Source organism: Ovis aries, chromosome 11 (genome assembly GCF_016772045.2).
Source record: "Ovis aries strain OAR_USU_Benz2616 breed Rambouillet chromosome 11, ARS-UI_Ramb_v3.0, whole genome shotgun sequence".
NCBI classification, from domain to species: Eukaryota; Metazoa; Chordata; class Mammalia; order Artiodactyla; family Bovidae; genus Ovis; species Ovis aries.
Window position 1 is genome coordinate 34,085,144 of NC_056064.1, and position 23,047 is coordinate 34,108,190.

The 23,047-nt window shown below is 55.2% G+C and overlaps 2 protein-coding genes across 5 annotated transcripts in view; one reads left to right on the plus strand and one right to left on the minus strand.

Annotated features, from left to right (window-relative positions):
- SHMT1 (serine hydroxymethyltransferase 1) overlaps positions 1 to 14,134 on the plus strand; it is a 26,698-nt gene extending 12,564 nt beyond the window's left edge. For 2 of the 4 annotated variants that reach the window (XM_027973956.2, XM_027973955.2), the window contains exons 2-12: positions 5,104 to 5,218; positions 6,107 to 6,252; positions 7,744 to 7,859; positions 8,169 to 8,329; positions 8,703 to 8,784; positions 9,189 to 9,401; positions 10,358 to 10,474; positions 11,294 to 11,416; positions 12,292 to 12,408; positions 12,881 to 12,991; positions 13,214 to 14,134. In XM_027973956.2, coding sequence (XP_027829757.1) covers positions 5,123 to 5,218; positions 6,107 to 6,252; positions 7,744 to 7,859; positions 8,169 to 8,329; positions 8,703 to 8,784; positions 9,189 to 9,401; positions 10,358 to 10,474; positions 11,294 to 11,416; positions 12,292 to 12,408; positions 12,881 to 12,991; positions 13,214 to 13,386 — 1,455 coding nt within the window. In that variant the 5' untranslated portion in view covers positions 5,104 to 5,122 and the 3' untranslated portion in view covers positions 13,387 to 14,134. 4 annotated transcript variants of the gene reach the window in all.
- Positions 13,962 to 22,925, minus strand: SMCR8 (SMCR8-C9orf72 complex subunit). The gene is made up of 2 exons (XM_004012734.4): positions 20,063 to 22,925; positions 13,962 to 17,822 (listed from the first exon to the last, which is right to left on the minus strand). Exons 1-2 carry the CDS (start codon positions 22,423 to 22,425, stop codon positions 17,369 to 17,371), a joined length of 2,817 nt encoding a protein of 938 aa, XP_004012783.2. The 5' UTR covers positions 22,426 to 22,925; the 3' UTR covers positions 13,962 to 17,368.
- Positions 22,926 to 23,047: the final 122 nt, after the last annotated feature.

Below are 23,047 nucleotides of genomic sequence, written 5' to 3' on the forward strand. Positions count from 1 at the left end.
TCTCTAACAGAAACACCAACAGCATGACACAGTGACAGCTGCAATGGGTTGTGTTTCCCAGGGTGCTTAGAGGTAGTAAAGATGGCCCTAAGGTACCCAAGTCTCTTTAATAATAACAGTAGCTGCTCTCTCTCTCTTTCTTTAATCTCTTGACCACACCACATAGCATGTGGGACCTTAGTTCCCCAACGAGGGATGGAACTCATGGCCCCTGCGGTGGAAGCATGGAGTCTTAACCACTGGACCACTGGTGATGTCCTGTAGCTGCTGATTGTTGAATAGTCACTCTGCCTGGTCCTGTGTGAGTGCTCTGTGTCATATACATCATTTAACTCCAACCAGCTCAGGACTGTGGTCATCCCTGTGTCATGCACAAGGGGACTGAGAAACAGGTATCCACAGCTCGTTAGGAAGTGGAGAGCGGGACTCAAACTCTGCAGGCTGGCTCTGCAGTGAGTTCAGTACAGCTCCCTTGGATGTGACCTTCACTGATGGGAAGTGGGGCATAGCGGGGGTCCGACCCATGGAACGGCCACTGCTCTCCCGAAAGGAACCTTGATCTTCTCCAGTCGGGTTTCTCTAGTTGTTAGTTTCAGACAGGTATTTCTCAAACAGGTACATTGGGAAACGACATGAGACCTAGGTCCTTGAGCACAGTTTGAAACCTGTGAGCTCTATTCTGCCAAGGTGAGGATCTTATCTCATCCCTGGACTGGACTTTAGGCCCTTGAATCTCATCTCCTCGTCTCTGTTGTGTTCCTCATTTCTGACCCTTGACAACTGAAACCTCTTCCCATTTTCGGGCCTTTGGACTGGTGTTTGCTCTTGCCCCATGTCTCACAAGCTTGGCTCCTTTCCACTGTTCTGATCTCAGCGCAGGCGCTTTCCATGGCAGGTCTAAACAAGCCCTCTGACTGTTTATTACCCTTCTAACAGTCATCACCAGAGAAAGCAATGGCACCCCACTCCAGTACTCTTGCCTGGCAAATCCCATGGATGGAGGAGCTGCAGTCCATGGGGTCGCGAAGAGTCGGACACGACTAAGCGACTTCACTTTCACTTTTCACTTTCATGCATTGGAGAAGGCAATGACAACCCACTCCAGTGTTCTTGCCTGGAGAATCCCAGGGACGGGAGAGCCTGGTGGGCTGCCATCTATGGGGTCGCACAGAGTCGAACACAACTGAAGCGACAGCAGCAGCAGCAGCAGCAGTCATCAGTCCCTGATGCTATCTCTTGTGAACTTATTTACTTTTTTAGATCCTGCTTCTCATAATGGCAGGGCCTCTGTCTTGTTGACCCTTGTATTCTGAGCTCCTAACTCAGTGCCTGGGACACAGGTGTCACTTAATAAATATTTGTTAAAGGAACGAATGAATCCATTGTAGGTTAATGATAGTGAAGTAAAGCTCCTAAATATCAAAAGCTTATTTCTCATTAAATGTAGAATTACTGTATGACCCGGAAATTCCACTTCTGGGTATAAACCCAAAAGAACTGACAGTAGGGACTGGATATTTGTGCACCTGTGTTCACGGCAGTGTTCCTTGCAATAGCCGGGAGGTGGGAGCAGCCCAGGCATCAGATGGATGGGTGGATGGATAAACAAGACGTAGTCTCTCTGAACAGTGGACTGTTATCCAGCCTTTAAAAGGAAGGAAACTCTGACACGTGCGCCAACACAGTTGATCTTTGGTGCCATTGTGCTGTGTGAAATAAGCCAGCTACAAAAGGACAGATATTGTGTGACCTCATTTACAGGAGATCCCTGAAGTAGTCAAATTCATAGAGATAGAAACTAGCATAGTTGCTACCCTATGCTGGAAGGGAAGGGAATGGAGCATGTTTAATGGGGACACAGTTTTAGTTTAGGAAGGTGGAAGCATTCTGAAGATGATGGTGGTGGAGCTGCATGACAGCGTGGGTGTTTTTTAATGTCACTGAGCTGTGCACTTCTGTCACAGTTCAAAAAAAAAGTGAGAAAAGTGCAAGGTGTCCTGTTTCTCAGCCAACATCCAGACCTGAAGGATAGGTGCTCAGTGTATCTTCCGGTCTTCCCTCTGATGTAAAAGAGGACAGTCTCGGGATCTTTGTCTCACTTGTTTGCCAGCTGTGAGGGCGTCCCCCCAGGCCCTGCCAGGTTGATGTGTGAGCTAACCATCACTTTCAGGATCTCTGCCTTTCTTACTGTAATTTAGAATGCTGCAAGATATGCATTATACTGTAATAGATATTACAAATTTAACTGAAACAAAACAAAGAATACTGAAGTTATTGTTTTAATAAAGAATTCAGACTTCTTTGATTTTTGTTTTGTTTTTTTAAAAAAAGAACTTTAAAAAGAACTCAAGTTGGGTGGATTTAATGAATGTGAACCGAGCACTCCATTTGTGGGTGGGGGTGACTTGACCTGAGTGGTAACAGGATGCAGGGTGGGAAACACCCCCAGAGAGCGGCAGCAGGAGCAAGGGGCCCCTGCTAGCCTTGGAGGGGGGCCAACCACACAGACAGCCCTCACCCAGGGGTTGAGAAGGAACTGGGACTCCAAGTTCACATCTTAGATGAGAGGAGGGTTTGTTGGCACTTCCTGGGTGGTCCAGTGGTTAAAACTCTATGCTCCCAATTCAGGGGCATGGGTTTGATCCCAAAAGATCCCACATGCTTTGCGGTGCAGCCATAAAAGAGAGTTTGCTATGAGGGCAAAGGGCTGCGGGTGGCGATGCTGACAGGAGATGCTGAGGCCACAGGTGGAGGTGGAGCCGAGTGGATCTGAGTGCCTCTAGGAGCTGAGGCAGATCTAACTTTCCTGGGAGAGGGGAGAGAAAGCATTCCAAAGGGACTTTAGTTACTTATTTGGTGCTTGAGAAATACTTGCTCTGTGTTGCTTGAATCCTTTTTAACCTTGAGCAGTTGGAATTTCAAAGAAACTTTTCTCTTTGAAAAAACTGTAGGACGAGTGTACCCTTTTGGTCTCTGGTTTTCTGTGGGTTTACCACCACCTGCTGAGGGCACATGGGAAGCAGCCATTGAGTTGAGAGAAGCCATCAGCCAGGTGTCCAGACTACCTCGTCTCCCTGTACCTCTTGGGGGTGTGGCAGAGGCCCTGGCACCGGGGTTGGGGCCACTTCTGCCTCAGACGCATTTGTGGCCTAAAAGTCCTGCACTCACTGCTGGTTTTGCGGGAGTGGCCGTGTTTCTGATCCCGTTGTGCTTATGTTAAAATAATGGCTGCTTCAAAAACCCCAGTTTGGGATTTCCTGGCTAAAGCTTCCTGCTGGTAGATATTTGCTTCCCCAGAGATTAAGGAGGCTGCTATGACTGGGGACTGTGTGGCTGGTTTGTTTAGTGAGTATGTGTGTCTAGCAAGTGATACTGCATGTGCGCCTTGTGCAAGAGATCCATGCTCTTCCTGCTGTGTCTGCTCTGCACTCTCCCAGCTGCTGTTGATGGCACTGTGACACCAGATGACCAGCCGGCTTTCCCTCACCCAGCAGTTCTGCCCCACTGGCTGGTGTTGCTCATTTCAGCTCAGTTCTGACATGAGCCAGAGTGAGCACAGACCTACAGGTTAATCCCACCAGACAGCCGCCCTTCCCCACTTCAGATGCCAGTCACAAGTATCAGGTCCCCAAGGGACCCACAGCTTCTGTCTGACTTGGCTCCCAGGACCCTCCTTGGACTCACACGTGCTCTAGAAGAGCTCTCAGAACCCAGGCAGACACTAACTTACGTTCACCAGTTCATTAAAGGATATGACAAAGGACACAGATAAGCAGCCAGAGGAAGAGAGAGATGTTCAGGGCGATGGCTGGGAGGGTCACCGTGGAGTTGGGGTGCACCACCCGGAAGCTCCCTGAACCCTGTGAGGGGGTCATTAACTCCAGCCCCTTTCCCTCTCTGGTAGAGTTGAGGGGGCTGGAAATGCTTCTCATCATGGCCTGGTCTTTCTGGGACCAGCCCCAACTTGGTAGCCTCCCACCCTGAGTTGCATCATTGGAACAAGAGATGCTCCTGTCACTGGGAAGTCGCAGGGACCTGTGTGTGTGTATAACTATTTATATTCTCATGGTGCTCTCAGGAGACTGCAGGTGGGCCCCTTCTCAGCCTGGTGTCCTCTGGTCGCCCCCAGCACTTGTCCTTGTGGGCCCGCTTATCTGTCTGCATTCAGTGTGCTCACTGCTTCCTGCTCACCTTCCCCCAGGAAGCCCCATGAAGGTTCGGTCTGTTTGGGTCTCACTGTGTTCCCAGTCCCGACCTGTGGCTGCTGCTGAGGGGAAGGGCCTCAATAAGTAACTGTTAAGGGAATGAATTTGAAACAAAAGCTTATCTAATTAGTAGAAAGTACTGAAAGTTGCCAACCATCGATTAAAGGAGGTCAGTTCCTGTAAACATTTATGCTGTCCCTTTAGCTGAAATACCACTGAGCTCAGACTCTTGTTCTTTGTGGGGATGTATGTGAAGACACAAGCCTGCTGTATTGTGATGATGCCGAGTCCAGGTGTGTACCTCTGCCTGTGGACCTGACCAGAGGCCCAGGGTCAACCCAGAGCGTGTCCTGCAGCCCCAGCCGCGGAACACCAGGTGGAGCCTCTGCGGGGTTTGAGACTCTCCTCCAAGGCCAGTGGGCTGTGCGGCCCTCCACTAAGATACTTTTCTGAGTCTCCTTTTCATTACTTGAGAAATAGAAAAAGTAGTACATAAGTCAGCAATTCACTTGTTCATTTGGTAAATATTACTCTCATATGGCTGCGCTGGGTACTGTGGGAAATTTTTTACAAAGTAACCATCAGCCCTTGCCTTCAGGAAGCTGGCTTAGTTGGGGAGCTAAGCCACAACCAGGAGAAGTTCAGGTAGGAAGAGGGGGTGCTGGGCTCCCCGAGGCTGGAGCAGCCTCGAGGCAAGGAGGGCAGGTCTCCTGAGGAGCCAGTGACCTGCAGGGATCCACAGGTGGTCCCATGTGGTGGATCTGCAGCAGAGTTCTCATGTTCTCCAGGCGCTTCTGGGACAAGGCCCACACGTGTGTCAGTACTTCAGCAACTTGGGAACTGACAGGTGACGATGAGCTGTGACTGAGTTTAATATTTGAAGCTTTTCCATTTTTAGGTGCCTCTGAACCAGCACAATGGCAGCTCCAGTCAACAAGGCACCCAGAGATGCCGATTTGTGGTCCTTGCATGAGAAGATGCTGGCACAGCCCCTGAAGGACAACGATGTCGAGGTGAGGCTGTGGGTGTTCTTGCAAGTTTTGCTGTTGGAGGTCCTTGTTCAGGCCTCTGATTCTCACCAGAAATGAGCTGTGTTTGGGACAGCCTTGTGGTTTGGATACAGGACTGGTTTATAGGCAGTGGCTGCAAAGTGGCTGCAAGTCCTTTGAGGGTGCATTTAAATCTGAGTTTCTGTGAAGAGCAGTGTGCTGGCTGCTGCTGAGGAAAGGGGAAGGGGTGGGGTCACTGAGACTTGACCCTCTTCTTACAGTTCAGGGGAGCATTTCTAGAAGCATCTTTTATTTATGTATTTTTACAATAGCTTTACATGTGAGATAAGTGAATGCACTTAACATACAAGTTGCCCATTTAGAGTACACAATTCAGTGGTTTTTAGTGTATTCATGATTGCTTTTAGAACATTTTAATCCCCCCAAAAGAGACCTCAAACCCATCAGCAATTGCCCCCCTCCATCCCCCAGATTCCCAACCCTCAGCAACCACTGGTCTGTTTTCTGTCTCTGTGGATTCATCTAGGTATCTGTTATTTTAAGGAAAGGAATAAAGAACAAAGTTCAGGAGGGAAACTTGGTGAAATCTAGGGATGAAAATAACAAGATGGCACAGAATTTTAAAATTCCGTGGGATGCGTGTTTTAAGGATCATCTTTTCTTCCATCGTTTTGTTCTCCTTAATTCACTTTCTATTAATTCCTTCCTAAAAGCTTTGAGGAGTATTTCCTTTGTTCCTCAGGTGCTGTGGGGGTCATCTTATTCTGGTTACACTTGGCTTCTGAGGGCAAAATATGAAAGGATAAGTGTCTCTTCTCTTTGCTCAGTTATTGCTCAGATCAGAGCAGATGTTAAACTGCAGTGTCCCCATTCCTGTTTTCTTCTTGTCAGGTTTACAACATCATTAAGAAGGAGAGTAACCGGCAGAGGGTTGGACTGGAGCTGATCGCCTCCGAGAACTTTGCCAGCCGGGCTGTTCTGGAGGCCCTAGGCTCTTGCCTGAACAACAAGTACTCTGAGGGGTACCCAGGCCAGAGGTATGTGAGTGTCATCCAGGCCAGCCTCCCAGGAAGGGAGTGGACATTTCAGAAAACAGCCAGGTTCTCAATGGCAGGGCCTCCTGTCTCCTCCTCTCTTAACGATTCCTAGCGGGTGGTGGCACCACTGTTCTGGGGGCAAGATACTTGGGGTCACTTGCACAGTCCCCCTGGGCCTTTCTAGAATAACAACCAGGCCCGAAGGAGCAGCTGCTGGCTGCAGCTGAGCCTCCAGAGGAAGGTTGTGTGAGTAGGGACCCCAAGATGAGACTGACCCACCACACTGGAAACTGGGTCAGTGTTTTAAAACTGGGTTTACCTACAAGAGATTTCAGTCAGCTTCTCCTCTTGAGAAACAGGAGAAGTCATATTCATTTGTGTTTCTTACAGTTGTCATCAGGCAGAGATGGTGATGACAGAATTTAACACGTGGTTTTTGCAAAATTGCACACTTGTGTCCCAGAGGACACGGAAAAGGGAGGGTCACCTGCCGTTCTACACTGATTAGAGGGTCATAATTTTTGGACCCCCACACCCATCCCCCTGGAAGGGGGTTGTAGGATCACATGCCCTCCTGAACCTTGTCCTGTTCACAAATTGAGTCCTTCACAATAAACCAGGGATCATGAGTGAGGCGCTTTCCTGAGTCTTCAGTTTTTCAAGTGAATTACTGGAACTGAGGGGGTCATTTGTAGCCAACTGGGGCAGCAATGCTGGTAGCCCAGTGACCAGGGACTTGCCTTTGGCATCTGAAGTGAGGGGCAGTCTTGTGGGTCTGAGCCCTCAGCATGTCGGTCTGCACTGACTCTGGGTGGTCAGTATGGGAACCAGGTGGAATTGTGAGACACCCAGCTTGTGTTCAAACCCCAGGCTGCCTGGGGTCCCAGTGTTTCCAGTTGACCTTGGAGGAGATACTTTGGTGCCTCTGCCCAGAGATGTGGTGCTGCAGTCTTGCTGCTTCTTGCTGGGACTGAGGGCATGGTGACCATGGCACACCACCCCTGCCCCCAGCTCTGTTCCCACAACAACGGCAGGAGAGAGGGGCACCCATTTTCTGGCAGGTCAAGTCGACTTGAAGAGCATGGCTTCTATCCCAGGCCAAAACTAGTCACAAATAATAAAAAAACATAAGTGCATACATTGTGATATGCAATTATTAAACAAAAGATAAAATTTTATTAGAAATGCAAAGTAAATCCCCCCAAACCAGTAACTCCCTCTCCCAGCCCCTGGAAACCACTGTCCTGCTCCACATGCTATGAATTGATCCCTGGGCAGCTGGCACAGGCCATCACATGGCTGTGACAGTGTCCTCAGGGTTCATCTGAGTTGTGGGGTCAGACCTCCCCACGGATGGCGAGACACGGCCACCTGGGCCTGGTTCAGGGTGCGTGTTCTCACCCTTGCTCCTTCGTCCCACTAGGAGCCTGGCCTCTGTCCTGCATGCAGAAGTGGCGCCAGTGGGCCTATACCTCCCGCCTTCCTCCACAGGTACTATGGTGGGACGGAATTCATCGATGAGCTAGAGGTCCTCTGTCAGAAGCGAGCGCTGCAGGTCTATGGCCTGGACCCCGAGTGCTGGGGGGTTAACGTCCAGCCTTACTCAGGTAATGGCCAGGTCCAGACAGGCCTGGGTGGTCCCCTTCCTGCCAGCGTCCTGGGGCTCCCTGAAAAGGGGAGTATAAGCAGGACACCCTGCCAGATGGGGGAGATGAGGTCTCCCCCATCACCCTCACCTGCCTACTGCACGCATGCCTCCTGGGTACCCCACCCCTATCTCTGAATGTCCTTGCCACTTACTCAGGGGCACCTGGGTCCAGGAGAGGGCATGGCAGCAGCCAGGCTGTTGCGGCCACTTGTGATCAATGGCCTTGTGGGCAGGAGTAAATTGTGCCTCTCGGGTCTGTCCACTCCAGGCTCCCCAGCAAATTTCGCAGTGTACACGGCCCTGGTGGAGCCCCATGGCCGCATCATGGGCCTGGACCTGCCGGATGGGGGCCACCTGACCCATGGGTTCATGACTGATAAGAAGAAGATTTCTGCCACGTCCATCTTTTTTGAATCTATGCCTTACAAGGTACGGGTGTGTGTGTCTCCATTCTGTGGCTTGATTCTCAAAGCTTCCTCACTGGCCATGCCTGTAGGAATAAGGAGCTTCATTTCCAAGGCACCTCAGGAAGTCTCGTCATCACTGTCTCTCATCTCCCTGCTCTGGGGACCCTTGGGTGTTCATGGCTCGCTGGAACCCCCCAGGGCGTCCTGTCCGAGAGTGATGTACCTAACTGTTTTAAACACTTGTGCCTGTCTTGCCCTCGAGTCCTGGTCAGGGGTGAGGGCTGCAGAGGGGTCTAGGCAAGGGGAGGGAGTCCTCTTACCCTCAATGGATGGGCGTGCTCCGGCGGAGTGGCCTGTGTGGCTGGAGGGAGCAGTGGTCTCCGTGACATCCACAGGTGAATCCCGATACCGGCTACATCAACTACGACCAGCTGGAGGAGAACGCCCGCCTCTTCCACCCGAGGCTGATCATTGCAGGTGAGAGCGGGGCAGGGCCCCAGCCCCCACATGGGAGGTGTGCTCTTCCACCACGTACTGGTCCCTGCAGGCTCTGCTGTGCAGCCAGGCTGCTCGGGTCTGAGTATCTCTGTCTCTCTCGGGGCTGTTAGTACTGCCCTGCTCTCCAGAAGCATCTGGACACACTGGCCCCTGTCGAGCTGGAGTGGTAACAGTGGGGAACCTGTCCCCCCGACCCTGTGACACAGGAGCAGAGGGCAGGGTTGCCTTTGGCACAGATGGGATTTCTTGAACCTTAGAGGGAGCAGCCCTGGCTTTCAGGCAGGCACCCCAGGTGGGCAGGGTCGGGGCTCTGCTCTGCACTGGAGCTGACTGCCAGTCAAGGTCTCTCCAAGGGTGACTGCACATCACCCTTGCCGTCTCAGGGACTAGCTGCTACTCCCGGAACCTGGACTACGCTCGGCTGCGCAAGATCGCTGACGACAATGGGGCGTACCTCATGGCTGACATGGCACATATCAGCGGGCTGGTGGCGGCCGGCGTGGTGCCTTCCCCCTTCGAGCACTGCCACGTGGTGTCCACCACCACCCACAAGACCCTGCGGGGCTGCCGCGCCGGCATGATCTTCTACAGGAAGGGTGCGCTTATCCCTGGGGGGTGTCAGGGTCCCGTGAAGAGCAGGGGGCGAGAGCACAGCAGTCCAGGTCATGGGGCAGGAGGGTGGGGAGGGGTCTGGATGATGGAGCCTTTGTTTGGGGTTTCCGTTCCCGAGATGCCAGATGAGGGTCCCACGGTCCTTCAGCCCTTGATGGTACCAGTGACTAAGCTCCGTCAACAGAGACAACCCGCTCTGGGGACCGAGTCTTTTTGACCCCTGCAAGACCCCCTTTCCCAGCCCCTGGGTAAGGCTGGACACACCATTGCCCACTGGGCCTCCAGGGCCCTGCTGCTCCTTGGAGGCCCCTCCCCAGCTGCTTGAAGCTTTCCAAGGCCAGCAGCCTTTCCCACCCACCTGGGAGACATTTGTTTTCCCTGCTGTATGTTGGTGGTGTTTGACTGACGCAGTCGCAGAGCAGGGCCTGGCTCTGCCACAGAAGCGCTGTGTGGCCTTGGGCTACTTGTGCAGCTCCTCTGTGCCTTGTTTCCTCACCTCCAGATCATCGCAATAGCGCCTGTCCCTTGGGATGGCTGTTGTGAGGATTAAATGAATGAGTTTAGGGAAGCTGCTCAGAGCAGCTCCCGGCTCACAAGAAGCTCAGTGGAGATGCTGGCAGCTCCCATCCCTGATCCTTAACTTTTCTCAGAAAGGAAGCTTCTGAGATGAGTGAGCCCCATCTCCAGAGGCATTATCTTGGACGGCTCTTTGAGAAACTGCCCAAGGTGTACCCCTTGTTCCTGTCTTGATGAAGGGACATTTTCATCCTTCCTTTAATCTCTAAAGCTTGGTTCCCCCTCCCCTAACCCCTCAGGAGCAAGCACCCTCCCTGGTCCATAGTGTCAGCTCCAGGAGTGGGGGATGGGCCAGGTCTGTGTCCAGGCAGGGAGAAGACAGAGGGGACGGCCTGTCCCATGTCCCATGTTGTCCTTCATCCAGGAGTGCGCAGTGTGGACCCCAAGACAGGCAAAGAGACTCGCTACAACCTGGAGTCGCTCATCAACTCTGCTGTGTTCCCAGGCCTGCAAGGGGGACCTCACAACCACGCCATTGCTGGTAACGCACCCTACCCCATGGCTTCCCTGCTGTTACCCCCCCGCAGCCTGATCCCCACCTTGCTCACAACCCCACCCAACCCCAGGCAGAAGCAGTTCTCTGGTGGTACACAAGCCTTAGAGAATCTGTGATGACCTCAGAGTTACTTCTCCATCTCTGGAGAAAAGCAGTTGGTGGAAGAGCCGGGGTCGAGGTGTCACTTCCCTTTCAACCGGTGTTTGCAAGGAGGGATGTGGAGGAAGCAGTGAAGGGCGAGTTTTAGGTTTTGGGCTGGGCGGGTTGGCTCCCTTTACACCCCCAGCTCAGCGCCCAGGTGCCCCAGCTCTGAGATGGTGGAGTGCCCATCCACTGGCCACTCTAGCCCTTTCCACATGCTGACTGGAGGCTAATGTGCCAGGACTCGGGAAGGTAGCTTGCATCCTCCTCCATCTTCGGTGCCCCTTTAAGCAGCCCTTGGGATGGAACAAATCCAGAGGAGCCTGGTGGATCGGCCACTCCTCTCCCCAGCTCTGCTCTGAAAGCTGCCTCACTTCACATCAAAGCAGTGGCAGCTAAGTGAAGCATGTCCCACATCCACCTTGCTGGGGATAGACAGCAGCTCTCCTGTGGCGATCTTAGCCTGGAACTTCATGCTGGACGGGGGCTGCCTGAAAAACTCCTGCTCAGAGAGGTCTGGAGAGCCAGCCAGGGAACGGCAGTGTTAAAATGGGATCATTCGGGAGGAGGTGTAACCCTGCCTTGGTGACACTGAGAAGCTTGGATGCCTGAGTGGAAACAGGTGTTTCTTTGACTCATGGTCTGCCTTTCATCTTCTGCCAGGGGTCGCGGTTGCTCTGAAGCAGGCCATGACTCCGGAGTTCAGAGCCTACCAGCGCCAGGTTGTGGCCAACTGCAGGGCTCTGGCTGAGGCCTTGATGGGACTGGGCTACAGAGTGGTCACAGGTACAGCCGGAAGTGAGCCCATGGGGTGGCCCTACTCCTCATCCCATCTCCATCAGGGTGTGGCAGTAGGTCATGGCCTGGGCAGGTGGCCACAGCTCTGGGCTGACTCAGGTTTCCCAGCTCTGGACACATGACCTCTGGATTCGAACCTTGAAACAGCCTTGCGAATCACTGGTCTTGTTTTACAAATGGGCATCTGAGGTTCCTAAAGCCACATGACTGCTGGAGTTGGGGGCAGTGAGGGTAGGGTTGGGAGGATGGGTCGAGGGCCAAGGGTCAGCTTAGGCCATGAGCATCTTTGAGTCAGTGCCTGGGGATTAAGCAGGGTTCATTCACAGTGAAGATCAGGTGCTTGAGAGATGTCTGGGAGGCCAGGGGCTGTTCCAGAAAGTTCTTCCATACCCTTACCTACACCACTTTGAAGATATAATCACCTTGGCAGGATTAGGGGTAAAGCACCTGACGTGCCAGTTACCCTGGCACCTCCATCGCCTCCTGCCTGCTGCCCTGAGGCCCCTTAGAGGGAGCCTTGAAGATGGATCTAGAGACAAGTGGGAAATTCCCAAGGGGGGTCGTCACCCCGACAGGCTTCCAGGAGCTGGTGGGTTGGGATGCAGCCATGGGCCATCCGGGCTGGCCATATGCCCTCAGCCCCCCTCTGCATCCTCGGGTTCCCTTTCTAAACTACTCAGTGCTTTATCTCAAACCCTGAGGCCCTGGGTCTTTAGCAGGTGATGACAGCCCTGCAGGACACGTGGTGGGGTCACCTTCCTGACCTCACCTGCTGTTACCCCTTGCACCCTGCCACTTCTTTGGAAGAGGGATCCCTGTGCTCAGCATAGGATCACCTTCCATGCCTCCCACCTGGTTTCCAGGGGGTTCTGACAACCACTTGATCCTCGTGGACCTCCGCTCCAAAGGCACAGATGGCGGCAGGGCAGAGAAGGTGCTGGAAGCCTGCTCCATCGCCTGCAACAAGAATACCTGCCCAGGTGAGCATCCTTGGTCCTCTCCTGTCTGGATCTCTTGGGACTGATGGTGACTTGCTCTGGGGACAAGATGTGCTGTGTGGGACAGGAGCCAGGCTCCCCCCCTCACTCCACCCCACCTGCCCCCTCTGATGAGACACTGACTCTACCCAGGACAGAGCAGGAGAGGGTGCGGGAGGCGGGGGCCCTCTGGAAAACTGGATTTCTCAGCAATTCATGAATAAGATGTGGGAGATGCATCTCAGATACAGACGTGAACGCCTGGTGTCAGGAGCAAGGACCACGTCCAGGAGGTCACTTCCTTGTATTTAAAGTAGTGCAGACACCTGGCTCCACGTCCTGGCTTCTGCCTTCTGCTCTGGCCCCCTTGGGCTGTGTCCGCTTGAACTGTTATCTTCAGGCCCATTCCTTTTGCCCATGCGTCCCTTTTTGGTTCAGTGGGATCAGTGGGGGACAGAGCCTGTTTATCTTAAAGGTGACAAAAGCGCACTACGGCCCAGTGGGCTGCGCCTGGGGACCCCAGCACTGACCTCCCGAGGACTCTTGGAAGAAGATTTCCGAAAGGTTGCCCATTTCATTCACAGAGGTGAGGGGAGGCATGGCTACTGGCCACGTTGGGCTGTGAGATGGGGTGGGGAGGACTGCTCTGCGTCAGGGCCGGTGATGGGCCAGGGGACAGAGCCTCGCCCAGCAAAATACATGGGCAGAGAGGGTGGCGGGCGTGGGTGGGAGGCACACTGGGGCCTGGACAGCAGAGCAGTTGGCTGGCTGCTGGGCACATGGGCAGTGGTGTCTCTCGCTGGCACAGGCATAGAGCTGACCCTGCAGATCCAGGATGCTGTAGGAGTGAAGGCCACCCTGAAGGAGTTCATGGAGAAGCTGGCAGGGGCCGAGGAGCACCAGCGGGCTGTGACAGCCCTCAGAGCAGAGGTGGAGAGCTTCGCCACCCTATTCCCGCTGCCTGGCCTGCCTGGCTTCTAGAGGAGCGCCTGCCTGCCCAGGGACCCAGCGCCCTGCGGGCCCCACACAGGCCCTCCCAGAGGCCTCTTTTCAGAATTTGCTACCTTTTTTACCTTCTTCACAAATCAACATTTAAAGCTTCTGGGACAAGTTATGAAGGAGTATAAATCTGAACCTCACTTTCTCGCAGCTGCAAATAGTTATCATGGGAAAATGGAATACAATTTAGCCATTCCACCTTAATTATCCAGATGAGTGTGGGCACAGCTGCTGGGAAGACACTGGGACCTTTACCCCCCTCTTGATCCCCTGGGCTTCCTGACACTGCGACAAACAGAAGCACTGAGCTGCAGCTGGGAGAAGCTGCTATGACGCCAGACAAGGGCTCAGCTCTGATGTGGGCAAGGTGGGAGCATCCTGGCCTGTGCTTTCAACCAGAATCCCAAGTCAGGTGATTTTGTTCGGGTGCCACCCAGCTAGGTGGGAGTCCGGCTCTTGCACCTGGGGAGGCAGGGGACGTGTGTGGTTTCCTCTCCCAGTCTGGAACGGGCAAGGTCCAGACGACCATCTCCCTCCCCTGATCAGGAAACCAGAGGTCACCTTCCCAGAGAAACTTTATTTTCCACAAATCTCAAGTGCAAAACATAGATGACCATTTTTAATAAGCACAGTCAATTTTTAACCACAGGAATTATAGTTTTAAAAAATACAACCAATTTTTATATTTCAAAAATATCTCAACTCAAATAAATTAATTTCTTAAAAAGTACACTTTTCATACTATTTGTTTGGCATGACTGGTTAAACTGATGCAGCCACACCGAGAGCCGTGGGCACACACTTGTGCAGTGCGCTCTCACCCTGCAGTGCCCACAGCTCACCCGGGGGACCCACGCTCACACATGACAAGGAACATGCAATGATAGAATAGCCTTTAAAAAAGTGACAAATGCGACTTTGTCATGCCCTCTGCTTCTCACTGTGGCCTGAACGCAGCTGTGGGTGGGGGCTCCAGCGTAGTGGGCAGGGCAGCCGCCACCTCTGGAGGCTATGGGGTTGTCACACTGCCCAGCCTGAGACAAAGGCGCCACACGCCCACCCCACACGCCTGCTCCCTCCTCCCCACAGCAGTGGTAACCAAACCTCCTCAGGTAGGGCCAGTGTGCTCAAACCCTAGCTGAAGCTGGTTTTCCTTCTGGGCAGAAGTAGAGATTTGATGCTTTTCCTTTTTGCAGTCTGTTAATGCCGTGTCTCTTAAAAATTCCAGTTTTAGCAGTTTCTATCACAACACTGGGGAAAAGCCAGAAAGCCAGCTGGTCTGCTTCACAACACGAGCCAAGGCACTTTCTCAAGCCTCCAGGGAGATGGGAAAGGCTGTCCACTAGTCGAGGGCTCCTGTCTGTGTGGAGACCACGTGGCAGCAGCAGCATCATGGACTGAGTGGAGAAGCTGGCCAGGCAGGCGACATAAGGCTGGGGATGGGGCGGCAAGCTGCGTGCAGGGTCATCTGGACTGCTTGGCCTCCGGGGACGTGTCACAAGCTGCAGCAGCGCTGGCACTTGGGGGAGAATCTATCAGCCTTCCTGTGACTTGTCACTAGTTTGGGGGTGAAATTTACAATCTCTGCACATGGTAACTGACCTAAAACAAGATGTTAAGAACCAACTGGGAAATGACCCGGGATCAGATTCTACTGAAGGAGCAAGACCCCCAGGGGCTGTAAAAGGGTTCGGCGGGTGTGGAGCTTCTGGAAATCTCTTAACTGCCAGCTTGAGCAGGTTCTTCATAACCTGGACTGCTTTAACAAGGTGGGGGCTGGGGGGGCACAGTGTATGTAACAGACTGGAAGTGAAGGTGAAACCAACCTCAAGGTTTCAGTGCCTGGGCCTCCAAGGTGACACCAGGACTGAAGAAGGGGCGCTGACACCCTGATTTCCTAAGTGTCTTGGTGTTTGAACACTTATTACAGGGCAAACAAGATGAGCTGCTGCACAGGCTACCGCTGCTCAGACTGGGTGCGTCTGACACTGCGCAAGTTCCGGAACTATGGCAGGAGAGGGAGGGCCTGGTTCCCACTAGAGGTCCTCTAAAGAGAAACATACTTGCTATCAAGCCAGCCTGTGAAACAGCCACACTGCAGTGCTGGCTTTTAACCAAAATTTAAATGTTGGAGTTCAACCACTAGTTAGCAAAGGCTACTTCTCAGTGAAGACACAGCTCAAGGGACTGGCTCCCGGGTGCCCGCTCTGTGGCTGCCCCATGGCCAGGCCTGCTCTACACCAGCCAGGCTTGCCCTCCACACCCTGGGGGTCTCCTGACCACTTAAGGTGTAGCTTCTGCACAAATACTCTCCAGAATTGGACTTTTGCTTCAGGGAGGCCAGTGTGACTGACCTGCTGCCCCTCCCAGCTTCCCAAGTAAGAGATGTGAACTGCTGAGTCTGTGCTGATGGCCCAGGAACAAAACAGGTGGGCCACTGATCACTTAGTATCTGGTCACTGGGGACCCATGGCCCGCCAATCTTCCCTGGATGTAAGGTGTCACAAAAGCTCGTGTCCCAGGAGGCCCAAGTAGACACAATCAGCCACCTACCTGGAAACAAAGTAGCCTCAGAACGCGAGGAGGGGGAGCTGGTAGTCAGCCTTCCTGCCTGCGCCCACACTGCACGTTTAAAAGCTGCCGGGCCATCCCCGGAGACGCCTCTGGGGGAACACAGGTGACAGCACAGGTACACAGAGCCGAGAAGACAAGGCGACACAATGCCCCCCAGGGGCCTCAGTCACAGCCCTCCAGCAGGAATGGAGACCCTGAGCAGAAGCCCAGGCAGGGAGAAGCCACGGGACTGAGGTGACATGGAGCCAACACCACAGATGCTGCCCCAGCAGACTTGCACACACACGCTCAGGAGCAACCACCGTGGCTGGTTCAGCTGTGTTTATCACAATGTGGGGAAACGTAAAGCAGTAACACCAAGAGTTCTCTCTACTTCAGGAAAAACAGCATAAGGAAAAAAGGTACGAAAGTCTCAAGATTGCAAAAACCATCCGTCTATATACATCAGGGGTAACTGTCAGAGCCTCGGGGGTCCTGGTGGATGAAGGTGTGGGGGACTCAGCAGGGGGTTGGGGGGCGGTGCAGCAGAGCAAGCTGCCGTAAGGTGCCCATGCTCCAGGCCAGCACAGGCCCTGAGGCAGATCACTGAGACTGCCACACAGCCTTCCTGGAGACCCCAGCCTAGCGGCTGGCTGAGTAGGACCCAGCGGCCGCCAGGCCTGCGACACCCCACGAGGTAGTGAAGTGGTTGCAAAGGTTTGCTGTGGGTGTGAGGCCTGGGGTGACCTCTGCCAACTGAGCATCAGCCTGTCGGCAGACCCTTTGAAAAAACAGTAGAATCACCTGGCCAGGGAAGGGTGGACAGGGCTGGCTCTTTCTTGAGGAACCCCGTGGCCTTGTCTCCAGGGCTCCCCACCCTCAAGAACAGATCTGAAAATGGGGTGCCAGTGACTCCGCTCACTCCTGCTGAGCTGGGGAGCCCAGAGACAGGCGCCTCCATGCCTGGTCAGGAGGGGAGGCCTGGGCAGGGTGCCTTCAGGGGCCTCCCTGAGCAGGCAGCTCCACGAAGCCAAGTGAAGGGCCTCATCCTGCTTCCCACTGTGTCCTCCAGGCAACAGCTGCCCCCCGATCTTGCTTGTGTGAGTGTCCAGAGAAGCTGCCCGCAACCAGCGTGGTCCTCCACATGGGCTCGGCCCCGCTGCCCTAATCCACCACCGAGACTCTTCTGTCCCAGCCTCTGGGCCCGACCCCAACCACTCTCCTCCAAGCAACGCTGCCAGAGGGCCAGGCCCTCCACCCTTGCCCAGAGGCACCTGGGAACCATGGCTGCTGCCTTGGTGTCCTTCCCGCTGACAACAGCAGGAGTCCGAACAGCTCAGAGGACCGCTCAGTCACGCCAGCCCCTCCCCAACCCTGGGTCACAGGTCTCAGTCACCGAGGCGGGCTGGACTCAGATCTTGTACAGAAAGCTGGGCACGTAGTCAAACCTGAGGGCGGGCTGGCTGGTCCCACGTGGCTCCTGCGTGTAGTGCAGCCGCAGCAGCTCCGCCAGGTACCGCACCACCTTGACATCCTCGTGCACTAGCCCCAGCGTCAGCTGCAGGAAGCTGGCCTGGCGGCTGGCAGCCAGCTCTGGGGCCTCGCCACCGTGCGCGGGCAGGTGCAGGTGATGGCAGAAGGTGTAGAGGAAGGCCTTGGCACACAGCTGTGCGAGCATGCTCTGCACGTGCAGCAAGTAGGTGCTGCCCCGCCGGATGTGTGTGCGGTGGTCTGCCAGCCGCGGCACCAGGGTGCCCCTGTACAGTGGGCAGCGCAAGGTCTTCCGGTCCAGGTCAAGGATGCTCGTGTAGCGGCTGTAGCGGCTCAGGGCGTGCAGGGCACCGGCACTGGAGGGGGATGCCACCCTGAAACACACAGATCAAGGTCAGGGGGCAGAAGCTGGGGTGGGGCCCCCTCTCAAGAGGCCGGCCCCGGCCAGCCCCACTCGCTGGTGCTCTCTGGAAGGCGAATGTGGTCACGACGATCTTCCACAGCTCCTCAGCCCTCACAATGGAGGTCAAATCCTAGTGCGGCCCATGAAGCTCTGATGACCCGCTTTCTGCTGGTCTCTGAGGCCCAGCTGTTACTTCCCCAGGGACTCCCCTGCAGCCATGCCAAGCTTCCTGCTGTGCCTGGCTTATGACAACTCAAACCTCACCCAGCCTCCCTGACCCCCGTGTGCACACATTTCTTCCTCTGTGACCTGGTCAAGTTCCTTCACTTCTGAGCCTTGTCTGTGAGGCAGATGCTGGTCCTAGCTACTGGGTCACCTCAGAGGCCAAGTCCGGGGTGCTCAGGACAGTGCCTGGCTCTTACCCCCAGCCTGGTGCTGACCAGCGTGGTGCCAGGAGCTTCTGCAGACTCCGATCTGTAACTCATGTGCCACCCTGCATGTCAGAGGCGGGAAGGTGGGCGGGGTTCGCTCAGTGAGGGAAGGAGTGCCAGGGGAAGGAGGGGAGGGACTGTCCTGGGTCCAGCTCTCAGATTCCAGACTGACTTAGCACATGGGACCAAGCCCAGTGGACACACAGAGGCACCCTCTGCTGGGACCCTCTAGCACTGACCCTCAGGGGCCTCGATCTGCCTCCTATCTCAGTGTCCAACCTGCCTGCCGGCCTGGCTCACCACCCACCTCAGCTCTGAGCACCCCTGGGGCCAGGGTTCAACATGCATCCCAGGGGGCAGCCCTTTCCTGCTCTGAAGGGCAGCTGCAGGACCCCCGCCCTAGCCTTGGTTCATCCCCTCAGAGTGCCCCCCACCTCATCGCTGCTCACTTCCTGGGACACCTTTAGAGAAGCTGCAGCAAGGCCAGTCCCCACTCTCCTCCTGGTCTTTCGGTCAACCCTCCAGTGACAGGTGCCCTGGAGAGCAAGGCCCCCAGCCTGTCCACTGTGGCTCACACCCAAGCAGGACCCTCTGGGGGCACATGTCCCAATTCTCAACCCCTGTGCACTCAGGAGCTCTGGGAGGGAGGGCTCACGGCACGAGTCATCAGACAACTTCCAAGGTCTCAGCTGTCACTGTTGACGAGCCTCCCACTTTCCTGGAGGGACCCTCCATGGCTACAAGGCCAGGGACTAGGGCCTGGCTCCGCCCCTGCCACCCAGCCTACCTTCTTCAGGGCAGGTGTTCACCCCACGGGGACATGAGAGCAGCAGACAGGGATCAGACGCAACTGGCCCAACACCCAGCCCACGGAGAGGTCACAGCTGGGGTGGGAGCAGGGCAGCCTGTCACAGGGACGCCCCACTGTGGACACATCTGTAATCCAGCCTTGGGCACAGTGGCTGCCACTTAACAGCCTCAGTAAACATCTGGCAAATGACTGCTCAGTGACACAACCATCCTATTTCCCCAAAAGGGAGGAGGGCCCTGCCTGGGTGCCCACTGCAAGGGAGCAACTCAAGCATACCCTTCTCTATGGTCCAGGGACTGGACTCCAGCTATCACCCCTCTCAATGCCCGCATGTCGCAGGTGAGCAAAGGCAGGTGTGGGTAGAGGAGCGAGGAGGCTGAGCCCAGAGCACACTCAAGGGCAGGAGTCTCTCAAGCCAGACAAACAGAGTGGAAAACGCCAAAAGGAACTGCTAAAGCACAAGGGAGTGAAGCGGAGACAGACAGCTTTCAAGAGGCGGAGGAATCCGCTCCCGCAGCCGACAGGACAGTGGAGGGGGAGCCAGGAAGGCTGCCTCTCCCAGCACTGCTACTCTCCTAAGACCCAGACCTCGCCTCAGTCATTTACACCATAGTGTGAACTAGAGACTCAGCAGGGACCTGAGATCCAGAAGTCCAGTCATTCCCAAACCTTGCTGCAAACCACGCAACTCCACTTCATACCCCAAGCCAACCTGATCAGAATCTCTGCAAGTGGGGCCAAGGAGCCTGGGATTCTAGAAAATGCTCCCAACAGTTTTGATACAACAAGGTACAGACCAGGGTCGGGAACCACTTCGCAACTGAAGTCCCTTTGGAAAGGATCTGCCCAAAGTGACACAGTGAGTTGGTGTGGGGGCCCCCACAGGACCCATGAACCTCACCCCAAGGGACGGCCACCGGATACCTCATCTCTCATGGACAGGGCCCGTCCCACCCCGTGACCAGTTACCTCTGCAGGCCAATAAGCTTCCACTTCTGGAAGTCCGTGATGTGCAAAGGGGAGGAGAGCCAATGCTTCACGGGTTTGCCATGGCGGCCGTAGCCAGGGACAAAGATGGAGAGTGCAGTCACCAGCTTCCTGACCATGGTCTCCTCTTCCCCCAGGACCACCAGCGTCCTCCCGCTGAGCAGGGAGTAGATGGCTGGGTGGGCAAATGGGTACTGACGGATGAACTTTAAGGCGTTCTGGCCTGCCCTCTTCTTGTGCCTCTCGGAAGAGGGGCCAGCAGGAGGCACGGAGGAGGGAGTCCTGTCAGAGCTGGTGGAGGCTACACTGCTCCCATAGCTGGTAGCGTCGGAGTGGTCATCTAGGCTGGTCTTACTGCCGTCTAGGCTGGTCAGCAGGTGGCTCGGGTCCAGCTCGTAAGTAGGGAAGCCTTCACAACTATTGTCTCGGAAAGAAGGACTGGCATTTTCCACCGAGAAGTCCACGTGGAATCCTTGGTCCTTCTGCCGGTAGCGCTGTGGGGGAACACTCACGACCCCATCCTCATCGGAGTGTGTGTGGCCTGGGGTGGAGAGTGGCACCAGCAGAGCACCAGCTTCCCTCCCGATGCAGCAGGAGGCATCTGTCTGTAGCGAAGTGAGGCCTGAGCTGCCCTCCTCAGCCTCCCCCAGCTCTGGTGGGCTGATGCCTGCCTGGAAGTGGATGGCCCCCTGGCCACTCTCTGCGTAGGACTCCTCCTCGTTAATGGCACTTGGATAGCTGGCCTTGAAGTCGTCGGGGATGAGGGCCTCAGAAGGGCAGGTGCTGAGGACTTCGATGCTGTCCCCACTGATGGTCCTGTGGCTGACCGCCTTGCTCCGGACCACCTGGGGGCTCAAGGGCACTGTGAGGCTGGACTGGCTCTCAGACTTCGACAGCACAGAGGTGGGTTTCTCTGTGCCCAGAACCTCGATGCTCTCTCCGCTACTAACGCTCCCTTTCATGTCCATCTCCAGGTAGTCCAAGTTCTCCTGGAGGTCAAAACTGCTTGATTCCATCACTGCCGCTTCCCTTGATGCCTCATCTCCAAAGTCCTGCTCCATCTTGATGAGCACGGACTCCACGCTGGATTTGTAGGAGCCTACGCTGATTAACACTTGAGGAACCAAACAGTCTTCTGGAGACTCAGAAGGCGGCCCGTAGTGATGGGGCTTAGAGACTGTGCTCTCCTGTTTTTCAGCCGGTCTGTTGCCGACCTCCACCAAGTCTTCAAAAAGGAAGCTGGTGATGTGTTGTTGCTTCAGGAGTGCTCTGTCAATCTGACTGGTCAGGAGGTAACAAAGGTCCCCTCTGAACATGTGCTCAACATGGCGGAGCTGCGCCAGGGTCTGGGTGAAGTACTCAGTGTCACAGAGCTCCTCCAAGGTCTTGAGCTTCTTGTCAAAACACTTGGTGGACTTTGCTTTGATGAGTTTCGGGGTGTAGGAGGGTCTGCAGGCATAATGGTCGGTGTCAGCAGACTCTTCAGGGTCAGAGGTAGTGGCTGCCTGGCTGGGTGGATCCTGGGTGTGCTCCGATTCCCTAGGACACAAACTGGACCCCCTCAACTTGCGATGAGGGTATGAGCGGATCTGCCTCAGAAGGTCTTGATGTTCGATGATGGACTTCTCTACGCTGGCCAGTTCATTGGCCTTCTCGATGGCCTGAGATGAGTAAAAGCCTTTGTCGTTAGCTTTCTTCTGGATCTCTGTCTCCGTGTGTAGCACTGTCCTGGTGTAATCTAAATCTTTCAGTTTTTTTTCAAGTTCCCCGGCAAAAGCCTTTCTGTTGCCTGTCTTCAAGCACTCTGATGCTTTGGAAAATTCAGCTGAGAGCTCCTGGAACTGCTGCATAATTTTGTGCTGGTCTGCCGAGATATAAGCCATACAAAAGGGTCTCACAAAGCCGCGGGCCTCCAGGTCGTACAGGGTGAGATGGTGCACGTAGGCAAAGGCCCCTTCCTTGGAGTCTCCCAGCACTACCTTGGAGTCCTCCACGAAGTTCAGTTTGGGGTAGGCAGAGCCAGGAGGATGCCCCACGAAGGACGCCTGGTAATCCACAGACATGATCCGCAAAGAGAAATAATTGAGATCAAAAGTACCAAAAACTTTGGTGTCATTGGGGATGGTCAGTAAGGGCTGGGGTCCCACCTGCTCAGAGAATTCGGAAATAAGGATGAAGTCCCGAGAGAACTTGGCCCCAGACAGTTTGGACCATGGATTGGCTCCTTGGCTGGCAAAGGGGAAAAGCGGCACCGAGTACTCCTCGGGCAGTGCTGGCTCATTGTAAGGCTCCTCCTCGTACTCGTCCTCTTTGGTGAAGGCCACCACGTCAGGGGCGCTGATCATATTTCCAGGTATATGGGAAGAACATGGAGAGGACGTAGCACAGATGCGGAGGCAGCCAACGCGGGGGAGCCAGGCCTCTGGAGGAGGAAGCAAAGTCCCTGCGGAGCAGTCTTCTTTGCGCCCTCAGGAGTCCGCGGCTGCCAGTCATAAACCGGAGGTTCGAGCTCCCGCAGCCCCTCAAAGGTATGGCTCCTTCAAGGCTTCCGGAGGCCTCAGGAACTCCGCAGGTCAGGAAGACCCAGGAGACTGGTTGCCCTTCGCCTCCTCCCGCGACCGCGGCGGGCGCAGGGCACCCGCAGCGAGGTCACCGGCGCTCCCCCGAGCACACCGCCACGGCAACAGCCCCACCTCTGGACGGTTGCCCAGTGCGGGGCTACGGGCTGCCGCACGGACCAGCCAAGCGTGGCGACTCCCACGGCCCGAAGGCAGAAACCGTCGCGGCTCCTCGGACGCCACAACCCGGATCCAGCTACCGCGGCGCCGCCATCTTGGTATCACATGACTCGAGCTGTCGTGCCGCGTGACCCGGAAGCGTCCGCGTCAACTTCCCAACCGGAGAGCTGCGTCTCCCGAGAGCGGAGCGGGAAGGCAGGGAAGTGAGGCTGCCGCGCAGGGCGGCCTG

What these genes read in the sequence shown, in the direction of transcription:
- SMCR8 (XM_004012734.4), bottom strand. Translation starts at nt 22,425, where the DNA reads ATGATCAGCGCCCCTGACGTGGTGGCCTTCACCAAAGAGGACGAGTAC. An exon ending in AAGCTTATTGGCCTGCAGAG is followed by an intron (nt 17,823 to 20,062) that starts GTAACTGGTCAC and finishes TGTGTGTTTCAG; the next exon opens with GGTGGCATCCCCCTCCAGTG.